The sequence below is a fragment of the Hippoglossus stenolepis genome, chromosome 3 (assembly GCF_022539355.2).
Source record: "Hippoglossus stenolepis isolate QCI-W04-F060 chromosome 3, HSTE1.2, whole genome shotgun sequence".
NCBI classification, from domain to species: Eukaryota; Metazoa; Chordata; class Actinopteri; order Pleuronectiformes; family Pleuronectidae; genus Hippoglossus; species Hippoglossus stenolepis.
Genome location: NC_061485.1, coordinates 24,522,713 through 24,542,071, shown reverse-complemented (window position 1 = coordinate 24,542,071; position 19,359 = coordinate 24,522,713). Strand labels below are relative to the sequence as shown.

The 19,359-nt window shown below is 43.0% G+C and overlaps 1 protein-coding gene across 8 annotated transcripts in view; it reads left to right on the top strand.

Moving 5' to 3' along the window:
• The window catches only part of itpr1b (inositol 1,4,5-trisphosphate receptor, type 1b), an 88,082-nt gene that overhangs the window by 53,957 nt on the left and 14,766 nt on the right, over positions 1-19,359 (top strand). For all 8 annotated transcript variants that reach the window (XM_035152069.1, XM_035152065.1, XM_035152061.1 and 5 more), the window contains 9 exons: positions 4,518-4,701; positions 5,068-5,330; positions 5,978-6,178; positions 8,587-8,697; positions 9,177-9,272; positions 9,346-9,480; positions 9,993-10,100; positions 10,451-10,682; positions 14,233-14,355. In XM_035152069.1, coding sequence (XP_035007960.1) covers positions 4,518-4,701; positions 5,068-5,330; positions 5,978-6,178; positions 8,587-8,697; positions 9,177-9,272; positions 9,346-9,480; positions 9,993-10,100; positions 10,451-10,682; positions 14,233-14,355 — 1,453 coding nt within the window. The remainder of the gene's footprint in view (positions 1-4,517; positions 4,702-5,067; positions 5,331-5,977; positions 6,179-8,586; positions 8,698-9,176; positions 9,273-9,345; positions 9,481-9,992; positions 10,101-10,450; positions 10,683-14,232; positions 14,356-19,359) is intronic.

Sequence of the window (19,359 nt, the reverse complement as noted above, 5' to 3'; positions counted from 1 at the left end):
TTGGCAAGACAGCGAGGTGAGAGAGCGCCTCAATATTCAGACGTTAAAGATGACACACAGAGGAAAACAAACTTCTTTGCTGGAAATTAGAAAAGGAGTCAACTGCCATTTTGGATCTGGTTTACCCACGTTTTATCAATCTGCATATACCAGTTGAACTTCGTCTCAAAAAAAGAGGTTTACCCGAAGGGCTGAAAAGTTTTCATTGTTGCCAAAAGATCTGCCACCAAGGTTGCCAAGAATTGTGTTATGCATGTTTTTTTATTTTGTTGAGCAAAGTTTTGCAACATAACATGTTGAGTGGCACGTATGCTCCCATGCTCCAGGTTGTTGTGCAGTGTAACTTGAGAGCAGACACATATCACTCATACTGTATCATAACATGAAACTGCACCTATGCATGCTCATCTGCACACCCCATCAGCACATGCGCACACACACCACACACACACACACACACACACACACACACACACACACTACAGGATATACTTAGAGGCTGGGAAGATTATTCCAAAAACAGCTCTTCGAGAGAGAGATAGTGTATGTGTGTGTTATGTAAGAGTGTAGATGTTCTGCTCCTTCCTGTCTGCCATCCATCTACTCAACGCGACCTTCGTGACCTCAGATCCTCAACTGTCACAGGAGCGAACAGGTGCCACCACTCTTACTCAATAGGCTTGTTGTGGCACGCCGCTAACCCTCAGCCCCTTCAGAGCATAATTCACCCCCCCACACATACACACACCCCTCCCCCCACGTGCCCGTCGCCACTTGGTTCAAGTTCACTTTACAACTACCTCTTGGAAAGCTTTAAAAAGCTTCTGCAGAGTGAGCTTCCCGGCATCTGCGTCATCAACAAGCCAGTTATTCCTGTAACCACAGAGTGGGCAGGGGGAATCTCCTCTTAAATCCCACTTTATACTTTATACTATATATATACTATATATACTTTAGAGTTACAACATTTACATTTTGTTCAATGTTAGAGTAACTACATTTGTTTTAGACTTTGCATGACGTCTTGGGCATTCAACTTTTATTTCGACCTCCTATCGGCAACCTTGTCATAGCTTCAAAGTGCACATCTCCTTGGTTACAGGCCGGGCGGGGGTAGAGTACACAACAGAGATAGCTTTGTCACTCATCAAGGTGTCGGGCTGGAAAGGCGGGAGATGGATAAATAAGAAAGAGAGCTGTTGGTATAAACAGGCCTTACATAACTGGCCCGTGTTGATGCCAGGGTGGCAGCTGACGGAGGAAGGGAGAGAGGAAAGTAGAAGCGCTTGGCAATCAGAAGCGAGGCCCCCCCGTCGCGCAGCCATGTTGAATCCGTACAATTACGAGTCGACCTAAACCCGCCGTGCCGAACATGACTGACGGCAGCAGGATCAGCGGAGCTCCCAGGAGGCTTAGTGCAGCTCTGTTGTGGGACACGTAGAGGGCTAAGCTGCCTGGGGGAGGAAGCTGAGGATGACCACTTACTTTGTGGAATGACTCAGCAGTCAGTGGCGGAGAAGTGGGGGTTACAACCCTGGTACATAATGTTCAACAGTGAGACCTGAGCTTGTTTCCTTATGTAAGATGGTGCATCTTTACTCAGGCTCATCACATGTTGTGTGATTTCTCATCAGCTCTGCTAGGAAGTGGGATTACACAAACACAAGAGCAGCAGTGGTGATAAAGTACCTGTGCTCGTATACTCACTATTGGACAAGTATTTATCACGGAGGTCGTGTTGTCCTCTGTTAGTTTGTAAGCAGGATTGGACAAAAACTACTCAACTATTTTCATTTCATTTTGTGGAGCGGTTTGGGCATGACCCAAGGAAGAACGTAATACATGTTGGTGTAGAGCTGGATCAGGGGGCGGTTTTAGGATTTTTTTTCACTTTGAAATTGCGAGATCGATTGTTTTTCAACATTTTCATAGATTTCTCAGAGATTAAATCATGGATCAGCCATAGGCAGAAGACTGATATTTATGAGTGTATGAAATTTAATACAGATCCAAATAAAGACTGGATCTAGTCAATTTAAATGTGGTTTCATAGGGGTATTGTTGGGCCTAGGTGGAGGTGCTTTACTGAGTGACAGTGTTTAATTCAGGCCTGGGATCCGTGAGCAAATTACCTAAAACCATGATGTGATGTTTCACGGCCAAAAGAAACTTTATCGCATTTATTCTTTATAGAGCTGATTATCATTTACATTATTTTGCAGTGTTTCTCATAAAATATCTTTGATGCCGCACAAACTTTTATAGTTCAAACTCATAAAAAAGGATTTTCAAAACACAAGGAGCAATGCAATATCTCTGTCTAAATTAAATATAATAAAAAATTAAGGAAACTGTGACTTAAAGGAATAGTTCACAGAAAAATTTAAATCACTTCAGAGGTAAAGAGCTTTGCAGCCAAATCCAATACAATTGAATTAAATTTGAATGTCGGGGCTTGTGGACACTTGGATGACATTTTATGTTTTTTTATCTGTCGGTCACCACTTACTTCAATTGTATTGGATTTGGCTGCAACACGTTTACCCCTCAAACTCCAAAAGTGTTTTGTGGACTCAAACCCTTCGACCACCCCTCCATCGGAATAGTGGTCAGTAGATAATGAGTGAATTTTCATTTTTGGGTGAACTATCCCTTTAAGTCTTCCGTATAAGACAAACAAGTTTACAAAATGATTCCCATTGCATGAGTGTGTTTCTACGGCCACAGTCATGAGGTCTGTTTTTATATGGTAACCTTGTAAAGCTGCTGTCCTGGAGCTGTCGGCTCGCTCACTTGCATAAGTCTGCCTCTTAATCAGATCACTAACGGTCCTCATCCCGTCAACAACACGGCGGCTGGAAAAACAAGCGAGAACAAACTGTTGACTAAAAAGAACAAGCGGCAAAACAACTCGGACTGTTAAAGCATTAAGTGTTCTGCATCCCTCAGGACTTGGGTCGGGTGACTCTTCTTCTCTGAGTGGCTTTCACTGTTTACGTATTATGAACCAGTCTGTGCAGATGATAAAGTCACTGCTGTGCCGTGCGTTGGACCTGCAGGTTCTGTCAATGTTTACACGTTTTTCTAGTCTTTTCAGAAACTTGACAGAGTTGAGCTGAACCTGGCTCCAGTCTTATGTAACAGTCTTTCAAAACTGCCCCAGAATCGAAAAAGCATGTTTGCGATAACTCCTGCTTGCATTGACGTGACCCCCCCCACCCCTCCCTTTTTTTTTTTGAGACCCTCCCTCCTGCCCTTCACACCACATTCAATCCGTGCCGCTCTGGCACCGACAACAAGGACAGGGTTTTCCTCTCTCCCTCTCCCTTTCCCTCTTTCCACCACTCGCTTTCCGCAGGCTGATGTAACAGCGTTCGAGCCAAGACGCCGTGTGCCCTCACTGTAACCACTCAGCTGATTACAGGTCTTATGTAAGGAGGGATTGTCGAAGGGAAAAATGGGACAGAGTGTATGAGCCTGCTGGAGAAAAACAAGCTCCGTGCACAAGAGTGCTCTTTGTGTGATTCATATATGCAGAAATATTTCCGCCCTTACCTCCTCTTCACAAACCTGTGGCTCACGCCGTTGTAAAACTCTAACTGTTGCATAGCTGAAATGCTGACGTAGGCAGAAACGTGACGACTGTTGCAATCACGCAAATGTCGAATTTGTAAAATTTTTATGAACATGTTTCTACAGCTGTGTTTCCTGCAGGTGTAACTGTCTCATGTCGGCATGCCTTGTGTTTATACACACAGCAGATGCATGTACATCAGGTCAAAGCAGGGACTGCAGCATTACTATCTGCAGGAATTTGAGTTTGGCTACATGTAAAATCCCAATTATTGTCTTTTGCTGTTGCTTGTGTGTTTGTATGAGCTCACACCCTGTGTAGTCCTCGGGTGCCATGAGCCTTGTCGTGCCCTGAGGGGGGAGGGGAGGGGGGGGGGGGGTGAGAGAGCAGATGGTGTGAAATCAGGTGAGCACGAAGAGGCCTCAGCGTTTTTTCCTGCCAATGTGAGGAGCCTTATGTAACAGCGGCTCATCAAACATCTGACTCTGTGTTTGCACGCTGCAGAAACTGAGGCAACGGGACACTGAAAAGAAGTTACTGAATAACAAATCTTCTGACTTTGATCACCTTGTTCTCGGATTGAGGTGATTTTTGAAAAAGAAACATCACTGGTGAAATGTTGGTGCATTTGCTGGGGATAGGTTGTAAGTCAACCACCTTGGATCAGCAAGTTGGTAGAACAAAAAAAAAAAACACCTTCGCTGACATCGTAATTAAAATTTTAAAAAACTTTGTTTTGTTTATATACATGTGTGTGTGTGTGTGTGTGTGTGTGTGTGTGTGTGTGTGTGTGTGTGTGTGTGTGTGTGTGTGTGTGTGTGTGTGTGTGTGTGTGTGTGTGTGTGTGTGTGTGTGCATATATATAGTGTGAGACAAGAATATAACTGAGCGTGAACTGCTGCATTAATCACACACATTGTCCTCTCTCATATTCTTCTTCCAGCGGTCATTGTTCCATCGTCTGACAGGAGACAACAAGTCAGAGAAATTCTTTAAGGTGTTTTATGAGCGCATGAAACTGGCGCAGCAGGAAATCAAAGCCACCGTAACGGTCAACACCAGTGACCTGGGCAGTAAGAAAAAGGACGAGGAGCTGCCAGACAAAGACGTGCCAACACGCAAGAAAGGTCAGGGGTCTGGAGTTTAGGTCGCCAACATAAGAGTAATATGAGTGAGATCATGGTCTTTAAGGGAATCACGCCTGACACCATAAATGAGCGAGAATGAGAAGAATTCCCCTCGGTTGACTTCTGTGCCCTAAAGGCCTTTTGTTTTTGAGTTTACTCTTTAATTTTCTCTATTGATTTGAAGTCATTTATTACAGCATGAAGTCAAACTCTTCCTGAATAAACACAGGTTAATAAAACGTTATTTGTCCCTGAAAAAACTCCCTATGCATGTCAATGATTATAAGAATAGGTGCATGAATATGTGACTTCTTCAAATGAGGACTCATTGTGATGTTTTACTCACTCTCCTCTACCTGTGGTCAGTCAAAGATGTAGCGGTGGTGGCCGTGGTGACCGAGGAGGTGAAGGAGCAGCTGGTGGAGGCCTCCGCCGTCACCAAGAAGGCCTTCACAACCTACCGCCGCGAGGCTGAAGCCGAAGAGCACCAGGCTGCTGCCGAAGGCACGCCTGTCCCGACCGTCGACAAGGGCCAGGAAGAGGGCGAGATGAGCGTCATCATCACCATCATGCAGCCCATCCTACGCCTCATGCAGCTGCTTTGTGAAAACCACAACAGAGATCTGCAGGTCAGCCACTGCTGCAGTTTGTCAGGGCTTTCCCCCCCCCCATGGTCCCATGACACGCTAACATTTCCTGACCCGCAATCTGATTTTCAATCACCACACTCGTTTATACAGAAACGAAACCAAGCTGAAAATAGTCACCTTTTGCATAACCTCCTGATGCAGCTGTTTCCATATCTAAGCCTGTCTTGGTCTGGTTTCAGTATGAGGAGTGTGAGTTGTGTGTGTTTGGTAATGGAGAGCTCCTGCAGGCCCAGACAGAAAGACTTCCTCCTCGCACTGATTCTGTTTACACCTCAAACCGGGACAGGCCTCTGTTTGATATTTGTTGGATCAGTGCTGAATTACTCCAACTTGCCCGAACAAGTGTGGGTGATACATTGATTCACTGCAAACCACGCAGCACAGATGATCAATATAATGTTTTTAATCCTTCCAAAGACACGGCTGCAGTAACTGTCTGGCTGCTGCAGAGGTTTGCATGCTTAAACAGAAGACAAGGCACGGTTGATGAATTACATGTTTACATAAGAGAAGGAAAGAACATTTTTGGGGGGATTTCTTGAGTAGAAGCTTAAAAGAGAGTTTCTAGTACCAATTGTCTGGTGTGCCTATAGTGAGTCTTCATTTTATCTCCGTCCATCATCCAGAACTTTCTGCGTAACCAGAACAACAAAAACAACTATAACCTGGTGTGCGAGACGCTGCAGTTCCTGGACTGTATCTGCGGTAGCACGACGGGAGGACTGGGGCTGCTGGGACTTTACATCAATGAGAAGAACGTCGGCCTCATCAACCAGACCGTGGAGAGCTTGACCGAGTACTGCCAAGGTCCCTGTCATGAGAACCAGGTGATACACGTGCGCACAGAACATATTTATTGAGGCTCATAATCCTAAAGTCTTATTTATTCTTATTCTTCATCTACCGACTGATTCCACAAATGTCCGCCTGTCTGTCTGTATGTGGAACATATATATTGTGAATGGTTTATCTTATTGGCTTCACGCTTGGCATTTATTTAGTAAAATGCCTGAGAAACCACAGTGCCAATTTTGTTGCAATTTGAAAACCTGATCCGTTCAATACTAATAAAAATCTCTGTCATGGCAACAACTGTCATACAATCACTTCCTCTTTGGCAATTTGTCTTCAAAGTAAGAGCACAGCATTGGTTTTATTGCCACAATGCTTTAAATTAAGCTGAATTACAGAGCTTTTATTTTTGAAAAGTTGTGGACGTGGGTCTGAAGGTTGTGTCGGTTACTTATCAGACCTCTGAAATAACAGACATCAGTTGAGTCAATTAATTCAAACTTATAAACACACTAATAAACAGTAATCAAGCAAAATCTGTTTCAAATTACTAATAACTTTACTGCAGATAAACCAGGTAGGATGAGCACAAAGTTTTCTAACTCTGCACCATAGACTGTTTATAAAAAGCTCTGCACACAACATCCAGCACATAAACAATATAAAGTGACAGTATATTGTAGAACTGTTTGAGGAGGACTCACTGATGACAAGGAATAATTCTGAAGTAGCTCCTGAGCTTTAACACAGGACAAGAGAACAGTCCATTCCAAACAGGCAGGTTCAGAACAGGCACTGACCTAGTCGATGTAACTTTTTCATTTGTCAATTTCACTATTACAAACTGGCCTCAGTTTACATCAGAGTGACCTTTTCATTCTAACGGGTCATACTTCATGGCGGTTTTGTTTGGGTGGTGCTGTAAGTAGTCCTGTGCGTTCACTCTCTTCATGCCCAGCACCCTGCTGCTGCTGCGATGACGCTACCCAGCCGCTTGTCTTTCCACAGCAGTGTTAACTCCAGGCTGCTGTGGGCAGCGTGCCTGTGTTTGTTCTCTGGCATGGAGCCGCTCTGCTCGTTCTGCTCACATGATGGTGGCATCCTCTGCCGCTGCGGGGTCATTCGATGGCAAGTGTGACTGGCATGACTAAATAAGTAACTGGATAAAATGCAGTTTGCTATTTGAACTGACAGCTCCTCCAAAACACTGCTGGGAGGGGGGATTGCCAGAGCAACAAAGCTCTCTGTTCATATCCATTGAGTGCTTGTATTGTTTCTGCTGGTGTTTTATTTGTGTGGCATCAAGCATCTTGATCAAATTGTATCAACACGCTGGGACTGAACCATTTGGCCGCCACAGGCCACGGATTCGTTTTGGGGCGTGGCACATGTTTTGGCAAAATAAACAGGAATCTGTGAGCACAAAGCCAATACTCATGAAATTAGACCAAGAATAATAAAATGTGACCCACCTCATCAGCACATGACCGGGTTGAGGTTGCTAAAATTTTGAAGCACCATGAAGGGAACAAATGCCAGTGAATTAAAATTCTATTAGTTTGCCAGATACAGTTAAAATCTGACTTTTTCTCCCGGACAGAGGTTTGAATTCAGCCTGATCCAGGATGCTGTAAATCAATCCCATCTCAGAAAGAGACAAAGTATCCCAAACTTCTTAATACTCAGCTTATCTGTGTATTTTATTGTTCAAACGGTTTGAGAATTGTTTTGATGACTGTAAGGATCACAATTTTCCCCTCCACCAAAGTGGTTATGTTTCCATCCCTGTCCGTTTGTTTGTTTGTTGGTTTGTTTGTAAGCGTTGGGCGGTACATGACACAGCACATGTAGTGCAATTACGAGTTATACTTTATACAGTTATGAGGAATAAATGGTGGTATGGATATAAACATGTTTGCATATACATTCACACAAATACCTGAAACCACAGATACATACATGATACATGATCCTTGTATGTGACTATATTCCATTGCACACACACACACAGATAATCATGCACATGAAAGTGAGAACAGCTGCATGCATGCCACCCTCAGCTCAAGAGTCTCCTGAATCCCAGTGACCAGGGAATCAGTTCTCTATTAATTGAATTTAAGGGGACACTTGGGTCTTGGCGGAGGTAATCCAGAGGCTGTGGCTCAGGAGGTGGAGCAGGTCGGCTGCTGGTGTGTGTGAGTGATGTGTGACAGATGCACTGTGTGAATGTGTGTGGATGGGTGAATGGCAAAGCTGTTAACCCTTAAGTTTGTTAAAGATAATGTCATAATTTAGCATCAGTAAAAACAGTGAGTAAACCATGGGAATTTAACTTTTAGATTGAACATATTTACCTGTCATACTGCTGTGTTTTTACATCAGAAAACATTGTTACAGAATATAAAAAACACTTTAATTTACTGTCATTTCATTGGTTCTTCAGAACTGCATCGCCACTCATGAGTGCAACGGCATCGACATCATCATCGCTCTCATCCTCAACGACATCAACCCCCTCGGCAAGAAGAGGATGGACCTGGTGCTGGAACTCAAAGTGAGTTATTACCGGTTTGATGAGAAGAAACACTTCAAACTGCAAAATGAGTGTTACACAAGACGTTTTGTGTCTTTCCTGATTGATGCTGTTATTTTTCTTTCTCCTGTGGAAAAACTGGTCTCACGCTAACAACACATCGCATGAGTTTGTTACGAAAACACCAGAGATTAAAATCAGTGAGAGTTTTAAAACATAAAAATCTGACATGACATAAACTTGTGGAATTATTGTGCTAATTAAATCACAGACAGTATTCAGAAGTGTAATGATTGTGATCTCCGTCACATCTCCAGGCTAAACTGAAGACACACATCTCTTTAGAGATTATCTTTTATAAGAAATCAGTGAGTTGAGAGAATCTTGTAACAATGGTGGCTAAAAATACACATTTGACGCATTGTAAAGTGTAATTGTATGAATGATCCTTGTGTTCTGTGTGGAAAACTGAACATCAGTTCTCTATTATCTTTCTGTAGAATAATGCTTCCAAGCTTCTTCTTGCAATCATGGAGAGTCGCCATGACAGCGAGAACGCCGAGAGGATCCTGTACAACATGAGGCCTAAAGAGCTGGTGCGTATGACCTAATTCAAATCAAGACATGGTCGGAAGTGGATGTATGTGACAGTCTTCTGTCTTGTTGCAGGTGGAGGTGATAAAAAAGGCCTACATGCAGGGGGAGATCGAGGTGGAGGAGCCACAGGAGGGTGAGGATGGCGAGGAGGAGCACTCGGCGTCCCCACTGAACGTCGGCCATAATATCTACATCTTGGCACATCAAGTAAGCCGCCGACTATCCTTAACGTCAGCAGAGGATGTCACACTTTGGAGCAAACGCTGTATCACATGCATATGGTATATAATAACATGGTACATAACCGATGGAAGTTCAATGGCTTCACTGTTTCTGCACGTCGATGTCGTTTCCTATGGCTGCTAAAGACATGTGATAATCGCCGTTCTGCGCCTGTCTCCTCTTTTTCAGCACATGCGCTGCTCGCTGGCAGCGCATGTGCTCACGCCATGATTTAAGTTAAGAACAACAGTTATAGTTATGCATCAACCAATGTCAGTCCACACCCTGCAGCCTTGTGGTTGAATGGAAAGGAGGAATTAATGGCATGCATTGTTAAATAGCAGCTCTTAAATACCAGCCATGTTTCCTCAGTTGCTGCACATGTAAAGCTCAAACATTTACTGTCAAGCAAAGCAATGTTGATAATAAATCTTGTTCTCTGGGATGAATGTGTGATGTGTTTGTCATTGTTTCGATGATGGTGGTTGTCATTTCAGTTAGCGCGTCACAACAAGGAGCTGCAGGCCATGTTGAAGCCGGGGGGGACGTACGGAGAGGGCGACGAGGCACTCGAGTTCTACGCCAAACACACGGCTCAGATCGAGGTTAGTTTTCTGAATAAGGCTGGATCATGTTTGCATTTTATTTTTAAATTAATATAATTTTTATATTTTAAGAGATCTGTGCCAGCATGAGACGATTGTGCCTGGGTTGGCATTCAAATTAAGTCATGTGATGCTGTTTTTGCTGGCATGCTTTATTAAGTCTCACCCTGTACCCTGACAGAATGACTAGCACCTTTGGCATGTGTGCACGTTTTGTTGTGCATAGACAGTGAAAAGAAGGCATGCTGATTTGTGGCAGTGTTCTGAACCAAAGAAGCTGTCAGTTCACTGTCAGGGTTTACAGTGACAGGGATTCTGTGATTAGTGGCCTCTGCTGTGCTTCTGTCCAGATCGTGCGACTCGATCGCACCATGGAGCAGATCGTCTTTCCTGTCCCGAACATCTGCGAGTTCCTCACCCAAGAGTCCAAGCTGCGCGTCTACTACACCACTGAGCGGGACGAGCAGGGCAGTAAGATCAATGACTTCTTTCTGAGCTCCGAGGACCTGTTCAATGAGATGAACTGGCAGAAGAAGCTGCGAGGCACTCAAGAGGCCACTGGTAACACCAACACGGTTCCCTGTACGTCTTTCTACTCAACTCTTTACCTTCAAATGCCAAGTTTATAAGCTTTCCTCGTCCTATCCCTCCAGGGCCTGTCACTGACAAGAAAAAAAGCTTATTACGTCTGTAATGGTCATGTCTTCTGCAAAGAGCCTTCACACATGTTCCATCTACCATACATAGAATATTGTTCAGTAGAGGACAGATCTCCATCAAGGCCCAATAGTCCCCTCGAGGCCACATCTTAATTCACTAGATCCAATATATGTTCCAGAATTCATAGATACCAATGCCCTAAACATGATTTCATATAGCAAGATCTATGAATTATTCCCAGGTGAAAATATTTTTAAAAAAGTAAAAAGAAACTCCCGGATTTCTGTTAAGTAGGTTTTTGCTTAATCCTGGTGACAAACAAACAAATCAACAGAAAAAAGATAACCTCCCTGACAGAGATAATAAACTGTTAACAAAGCGCACTAACTCGATCTGTTTCTACACTGGTCTGTGATTGGCTAATGAGAGCCAGTTAAACTTAACAGTTCTAGCAGTTCATTATTGGTAAAGCCGTGAAGACAGCTGCTTATCTCATTTTCAAAATAGTCTGCCAAATAGTTTTATTTCATTTCTGTAATTTGATTATCTGACTGAATAAAGTTTTTATTAGCTCTCACAATAACAGAAAGATCCAAAGTTACAATAAACTCTTGTTAATATACATGAATTTTGACTCTACTTTTTAGACTTTTTTAACATTCAGTTGTTAAACTATAGTAGCACTAACGGAGAAATACATAAAAACAAAAGATATTGATAAGCAGACGTGACAAACTTGTTCTGATGATTGAACTGGGAAATATATTGTAGGATTCACGTGTGAAAAGGGGCCGAACTCTGCTCCCTCATCTCTGAACCCTGGAGGAATGGAAGTGAAGAGAACATGTAAACTGTTTAAATGATAAGTTTTATTATAAGTTAATGAAGTGTTTTGTCTGGGGAAAAAAAGCTGTGGCTGGTGTGTGCCATTTTTCTGCTTTATATGGGCATTATGTGGACAGAAAACTTTGAACAGGCAGGAAAGATGTAAAGAAAATTGATGTGACATGTGATGGAGACAATTGGCCTCAGATGAGAGTGTGAATCCTGTCAACGTCAGCTGCTTTCGGACTGAACTCCGGAGATCCTCTGCAGTTTCTCCAGAGGAGGTGCATGTGTGAACGCAAATGTCTGAGTGAGAGCCTCTGGAGTTTCTGCAGACTTTCTCCGCCTGGCCCCCTGTAGTATAAAGTCTGCAGGAAGTTTGGAGGAGCCAATGTGAGACCCCAGCAGAGGATCCTGCGCTGGAGTGGGGAGGTTGATGTCTAACATGCAACAGAAGCAAAAATGAAAAAAATGAAAGAAAAGAAATGTCACCAGATGAAAATGCTGAGCCATACACTTACATGACACTGATGTAGGTGTCAAGAAGGTTTGCGGTGATAAAAGCAGATGCCGGTGTTCATGTGCTGTAAACAAAAACATGTGATCTCAGCAGCAGAATGAATATGTTACATCCTGCCTCTGTCTGCTGAATCCTGCAGTTGATTTGTTGCTGTTGTGAACTTGTCTGAGATGAGAATCTCCCGTTGTTCATGTGTGAACAGAAAACTGCGGAGAAAGACCAGACCCCATTCTCCAGATTTCCTCTGCAGGTCTTGTCTGAAAACAGCTTGAGTCACCAGGTTGCTCCATGTCAGTCCCTTCCTACAGGGGTCAATTTATGTTCAGTCACATGTTTTACATCTGAAATGGCACCACCAACTGGAGACTAGTCGAGGCTGGGTAGTGGACACAGGTTATCTCCTGAGTCAGGAACAGAAAACCAGTAGAAAGTGTTTGCAGGTGATCCAGAAAAATGTTCACATGGAATAAATCCCTAGTTCTCCTTGTTTTAAGCTTTTGTTTTTTCACTAATCTTAAATACCATAGTCTGGACGGCCAGAGCACTATCCTGAGTTCATCTATAACCAGGGCACGTCCCTGTTGACCCGGTTAACCCTGACTCATTCTCTGTCTGTGAAGTGGCTGCTCTCTTTGTCTGGCTTTTGGAGCGTGACCTGTCCCATGGTCCCGCCTGAAGGAAGATGGTTTAGAGACCATATTTTTTCACTGGTGTTAATCCACTTGTCATAAATATATTGACTTCTGCTGCTAAAAGTGCCACCATCAGTTCTCCTCTGAAGAACATCCGGACTCAGAATAGTGTTGGCCGGGCATATATAGATGCAGATTCATGTGCTTTTACTCCTCAGAGTAGAAAATCCTTTAGAGTGTGAAATGTGCATGACAGTGGGTTCTGTGTCCTAAAATGGGTTCAAGCTTTGCCTGATTTTACACTTCAAAGTGAAGCCTTTGTTTACAGATTTGCTGCATGTTATGGGACTTAAAACCACACAGACCCCCTTTTAACATTTGACCCCAAATTGACTACATTTGTCTAATCACAAATTTAATGCTCGACTTAAAATGATTCAGTCCGATAGAGTGTTGGGGCAAAGTCGTAATATTACAAGAATGAAGTCGTAATTTCACGTGAATAAATTCTCTCGAAAGAAGTTCTCTATTCCAAAGAAAGACCCACATGGATTTGGAGGAAGTTGCCTCCTTTGTGGAGGAAGGAGGAAATGTTGTCACAACCTTTTTTTGTTAAATTAGGAATTTATTCTTGAAATATTATAACTTTTCCTACTTAAATTACAACTTCTATACCTTTAAAATAAGACTTTGTTCTTTTAATAATACGACTTATTCTCCTAATTTTTACCTTTTAATAGAATTAATAATAACATATTTTTGCTAAAATAACGACTTGTGAGTTAAAACTTTATTCTCGAAAATCTCCTTTTTTTCCATATGGCCCTAAAACCCTGTTGTATTAGAGGATTAAAGTCTAGTTGGACAACAAAAACATAGCAACATTTTTCTGCTGCTGTGAAGAAGCACACGGACAGATGTATGCTGTTGAGTTATTTATTTAGAGCCAAACACAAAAGTAAGACTGTTGCATCTCAACCCTTAACATTTCCACACCTCATGATTTACATCCAGAGCCACTGGTCAGTATCAGTGCAGGGACTAGTTAAGACATCTGGTTGATGCTAACTAATTGTTTACGTTGCCCAACCTTAACCAAACTTTACTCGTAATCAATCTGTCATATCTATGATCTTTAACCTGACCTGAACTATACCACAGCTACAATGCTGAGATATTGTCCAAAGTGTGAATGTTAAAACTGTTGGCAGCACTGGACAAGGTGCGATCAATGAATATCAGTGTTTATGTCGGACTGGCTTTGACTACATTTGACTGGAAATGGCATTTAAGTCACAAAATCTATGCACGTTTCACCTCTTTGTTTTCATGTGTTTTACTTTTACTGCAAAGTGAAACGGTTTGATAAATTGTGTTTGCTCTTTAGCACGGTTCGTGTGGAGTATAGTGTGCATGATGTTCCTCTGCTGCAGTGCTGACTCTCTGCAGGACAACAACTTATATGAATCTGCCTCTCCACCCTCCTGTCCTGCAGCCCAGCCCATCTTGTACTGGTGCTCCAGGAACATGTCTTTCTGGAGCAGCATCTCCTTCAACCTGGCTGTGCTCATGAACCTGCTCGTGGCTTTCTTCTACCCTCTGGAGGGCATCCGCGGAGGTCAGTCACCTACAGTCTTCACCGTGTGCGTGCGTGCGTGCGTGTGTGTGTGTGTGTGTGTGAGAACAATGTGGTTAATAATAGTTCAACTATTACAACAGGAAATTGGAGTGATCGACACAGACATCAACACTTCAGGAAAGGCCTGGGGTGTGGCCGGAGGAATAGAGTACATACTGTATCGTGCATTACCAGAAACCTGTACGGCAGTGATAATTTAAGAGAAGAAACAAGGTCAATGGATTGTTAAGCTAATTGACAGGTGCAGCTGCAGGGCGTGAAAAAGTGGAAAAACCATCCAGCGGCACAGTGTGTTAAAGCCAAGTGGTTGTTGTCGTGTTGTAAGAGGGCAATGCTTAACTGACGGACTCTTTACTCTAACAACAACAACTTGACCTCCACCTTGAAAAAATCCAAATTAATCATGAGCCAAGTTTTATCAAGACCTCAACACAGATCATTCTCTGCAGTTAGGGGGATATTTGCTTTCCCACTGGACACTTGCTTCCTCAGCTCCTGATCCGGCTTGAGCCTTTGTGTCCCAGCACATGCAGTCATACAGGAATACGCTGCTGCTGACGTCTAATCAGATCACTCACGCTGAGATGTATTATTAGTGTTACGTGTGTGCAGGACTATACAGAACACTGTGTGCTCCTGTGCCTGTGGTTTGGGTGTAGCCTCACACCTCCCTAACCAAAGTGAGTTTCAACACAGGTGGAGGACTTGTGATGAGAATGTATTCCTAGCTGACAGTCTACATGTGAAACTGCAGCCCTGTCGCCGAGGGCCAAGATGGATTTGCTCTTAATTTGGTCCTTACCTGATAGATACTGTTACGTTTCCGAGATACGACACCAAGACATGACTTCACATGTTATCAGATTTCTAGTGTCATTCTCTGGCTGGTCTTTGGTCTGAATCTGCTCCGTCACTTGTGGTAACCAGGTCTGTATCTGTGTGTATTTGTCAGTGTATAGAATGACATAAAAACTCCATCTCCCGATAAGGCCTGGGTTCCCAGCTGGAAACATAATCCCATGTCTCGAGATGTCTGAAAAGGGACACCTGATAAGCTACAGATACACAAACAGAAAAGTCAGATGTCGGACATCTTACTTTACTCTCATGTAACCCACAACACTTCATCTTTGATTCAATCTGTTTATTTCCTGATTTTCTGTAAATTATGTGCAAGGGGTATGGTATGATCCAAAGAAGAATCCATCAAATTTTGGTTCGGATCTGGATCAGGGGGATCCAGAAATCTTCTTTTACTTTCTTTGCAACGTTTCCCACAGAATGGGGGGTGCACATGCGCAAAGGTTGCTCTCACGTGCAGCAAAACCCGAGTGACAGGTGCACAGACTAAAGAGTGAAAGAGAAGATCTCACGAACTGCATGACATGCCACTTTGGGGTATAGGCAAAACTGCAGCTGAAACTGAGATGTGATTAAGGGATAGCATGAGCCAGCCCACAGCAAATACCTCTGTACCCAGCTGTACAATGCAGCAAACGGAGCAAAACACCAAGCTAGAGATCATTTATGTTATTATGGGAAGTGTATGATACCGTGGTGGGAAACATTAGAACATGGCGTAGTTGATTAATGGGAAATCTCTGCTTTGACATGGCGAGAGGGGGAATTAGCCTTGGCGGAGGTATGAGCTCGCAGACTGCCCTTCTAGTATATTTATTTGTTTGTTAGCAGTACTACATGAAAACCACCTGACCCAAGGAAGAACCTATTAAATGACGATTTACATTCACGTTCTTTAACATTGTGAGATAGGGTGTTTTTCACCTCCGAGAATAATCCAGGGATTTTAATGACTGAATGAGTGAATTTAGATGTGGTTTCATAAGGGGACTGTTGAACCTTGGTGGAGGTTTGTGCCGTCCGAGTGCGAATATAGTTTTGGTCTTTGGGTCAGTGTCATGAAATTTGAGCCTTGACTGTAAAAGTGGCCACCTCTGTGAACACCAGAGCAGATTATCGAATAGTCACCCTACCTCATATCCTCAGTTTGACTTGTCTCTTAGGGAAAGTAGAGAACCACCCACAAACCTTTACTGAGCAGCCTTTTACGAGACAGCCCAATGTTGATGTGGTGACAAACATGTTTCAAAATCCAGCTCTCGTCTGACAACATTCATTCTAATACTGAAAGTGCAGGTGATGTCATCTATTGCTTAACTTTAGTTTTTCTTGCATCCGATCCTCCTTTCATATTCTGAGGTACTTCCCAGTCTTAATTATCAGTTTCTGACTGGGCTCTGCATTCAGTTTGTATTCATGACTGGAAAGAGCTCATGACTTGGGGCTTAATGGTATTGAAGTGCATTAAAACCAAACAAACCGTTAAATCATCAGCTGAAGTCGATCAGTTGATCTAATGAAATCCTACATTTTATGGATTTGGTGTGATATTTGAATTTGTTGATCCTGACATGAAGCATTGGAGTTGTGTGACAATCCATTTGAGAATAGACCAATGCCTACCACCCCTCCCTTATGACCTGAACATGCGTAATGAAACTGAAAAGTATTTTGAAAACAATGACATAAATCCAGTCTGTAATAATTGTTTTGATTGGGTTAGACTATCTTATCTACTGATGTTTGAATTTATTTAATAATTAATAAGAATGTTAGGCGTTAATTGTTAGTAGATGTAGAAGAATGGCACTCAGTAGAGTGTATACCTCCGCCAAGGCCCAACATATGTATGTGCACGTGTATTTTTATTTTTCTTCTTTAGCCTTTTTTTTATTCTCTGCTCTACCTCATTCTGACTTGTGTGCTGCTGTAACAAGGGAAGTTCCTCACTATGGGATCAATAGTTTTATTTTGTCAGATCCTATCTTTAATTCACTAATCACTTCACTTAATGTACCTTTTTGTCAAATCCATGAATAATTTTTTGGGAAAATGGTGACAATTTTGAAAAACACACTATCTTGCAACGTGAAGGAAGTGAAAAGAAAATCCTCGGTCAGTCCTCTTATCTGGATTCACACTAAGATTCACTGGGCTTTTCCATGAACACCACCACATCCTTCCTTGTTTTTTTTTAATCTTCCTTACAAAGAAACAGGCAAACTGGGCTGAGAACATAACTTCCTTAACTAATAGTTAATAAAGAACATAAAGGAAAACAACTCTCCTCTAACAGGAATGACCAAGAAAAAAAGGGATTATTGAGCTTCTTTGTGGGATCTACATATTTGACCTCGCTGCCCACACCATATTAACCCCTGGTCAGTCAGCTGCTGTCATATGACCTACATTTTCAGATTTAGGTTGTGAACATGTGTCTTGTGCTGGGTCACGAAGTGTAAGAGATTACTTCAGAGCTGGGTGGGTGATAACATCGGGACATAAGGGACAGACCTGAGCATGTTTTCATACACAGTTTCAGTTTTCTGTCTGTTTCGCCGTCGTTACGCCTTCTCTCAGTTCTCCTCGAGGGCAGTGTTTGTGGGGATGTGAAAAGCCGCAGCCATTAAGGCCTCCATTGTTCTCGTGCAGGGCAGCAGAGAGAAGACACACATTGTGATTCACATAAACTTTCAATTGTTCTATCTGGGGTCAAACGGCGAGGTCCCTTTTGTTTGAACTTCCTCAAAGCGACACAGAAGAGACCAAAAAAAGAGGTTGTTAGCTTAACTCTAGAAACTGCATGTGGTTTTCAGTGTCAGAGGTCATGTGAGAGCTTAGTGGTTCATGCCAGGACACGCCAATCAGTGCGAGGTGGTTTGAAGTGATGTTTGCTAGTTATCAAGCGAAGATTTTTTTATTTCACAGTGGATATTGAATGTGTTTTTAGTTTGAAGACAAATTGCCAAACAAAGTAATTCAATTAATGTTGTTGCCATGACAGAGATCAGCACCCGTGAATGTCCGTGTCACTCCAACATGGTGAAATAAAAGGACGTAGATGTTCAAGTCGCTCCATAGTCTGACTGTGAGCACAGACCCCCCCCCCCACTGACAGCTACAGTGCGCCTGTCGCCTGTTTGTTACATTTGTATTAATATTGAATGTATCACGTGTCCAAATCACACCAAACCCGGCACTGCATTTCACTGGCACATTAACAAAACACATTTCAAGCGTGAAGCCGATAAGACAAACGGTTCTGAGATATGCATTCCACACGCAGACAGACATTTGTGGAATTATGAGGGAAGATGTGCAGGCAATTTTAATCGTGAATTTTATTCGTGAAGAAAAACCATGTCTCTCAGTGAATGTTCCCTCTGGTTGGTTTATTTGAAAAGAAACTGGTTGTGAACACCTTAAGTAACCCCAGGCTGCACACCTCCTGAAGCTTAATGCTGTGCTCTAAGTCAAACAGTGGCAGAATTGAGGAGAAGTGAAGTATAACCAGTTTTCACGGTGCAGCAGACAGATCCCATCAGGCTGCACTTGGATTCACTTTGGTTTAATGTGAGCGGTTTTAGTGTAAAGGTCACTGTCTCTATCTTCATGTATCTGCAGAGTAAGCAGAGACGACTGATCTTAGACTGTAGGTGTTTGTGTATTCCACGCCGCTTCGTCTGGGTTGGCTGCCAAGTCCGCGAGCAGTGCCCAGGACCGTCCCCGGTGAATTCAGATAAAGCCAAGTGTATTTTTAGCCAGTCGGGGAGTTATGCAATGAGTACCTGTCATGTGATCTGTGCCCGGAGAGGCGAGAAGAAGGAGGCCTCAGAACGGAGGGCACAGAGGGAGACATTGAAAGTCCTCATGGTGCCTCGAGGAAAGAAAACCTGACTGATCTTTCCAGCTTGATAAATGTGTTGGTGTGTGTTAACAACACAGGGAAATAATATTAACAGTGAGTGAATTGGTATTGCTGCTGCATGCTCCTCAGGACTTGGCTCTAAACGGTGCCCGGTGAGCTCATCTCATGCTTTGCTGATCCACAATGATTGATGTGGAATACATAACTGCAGTGTAAACCCCTCAGTACTCACACACACACACAAACACACACAC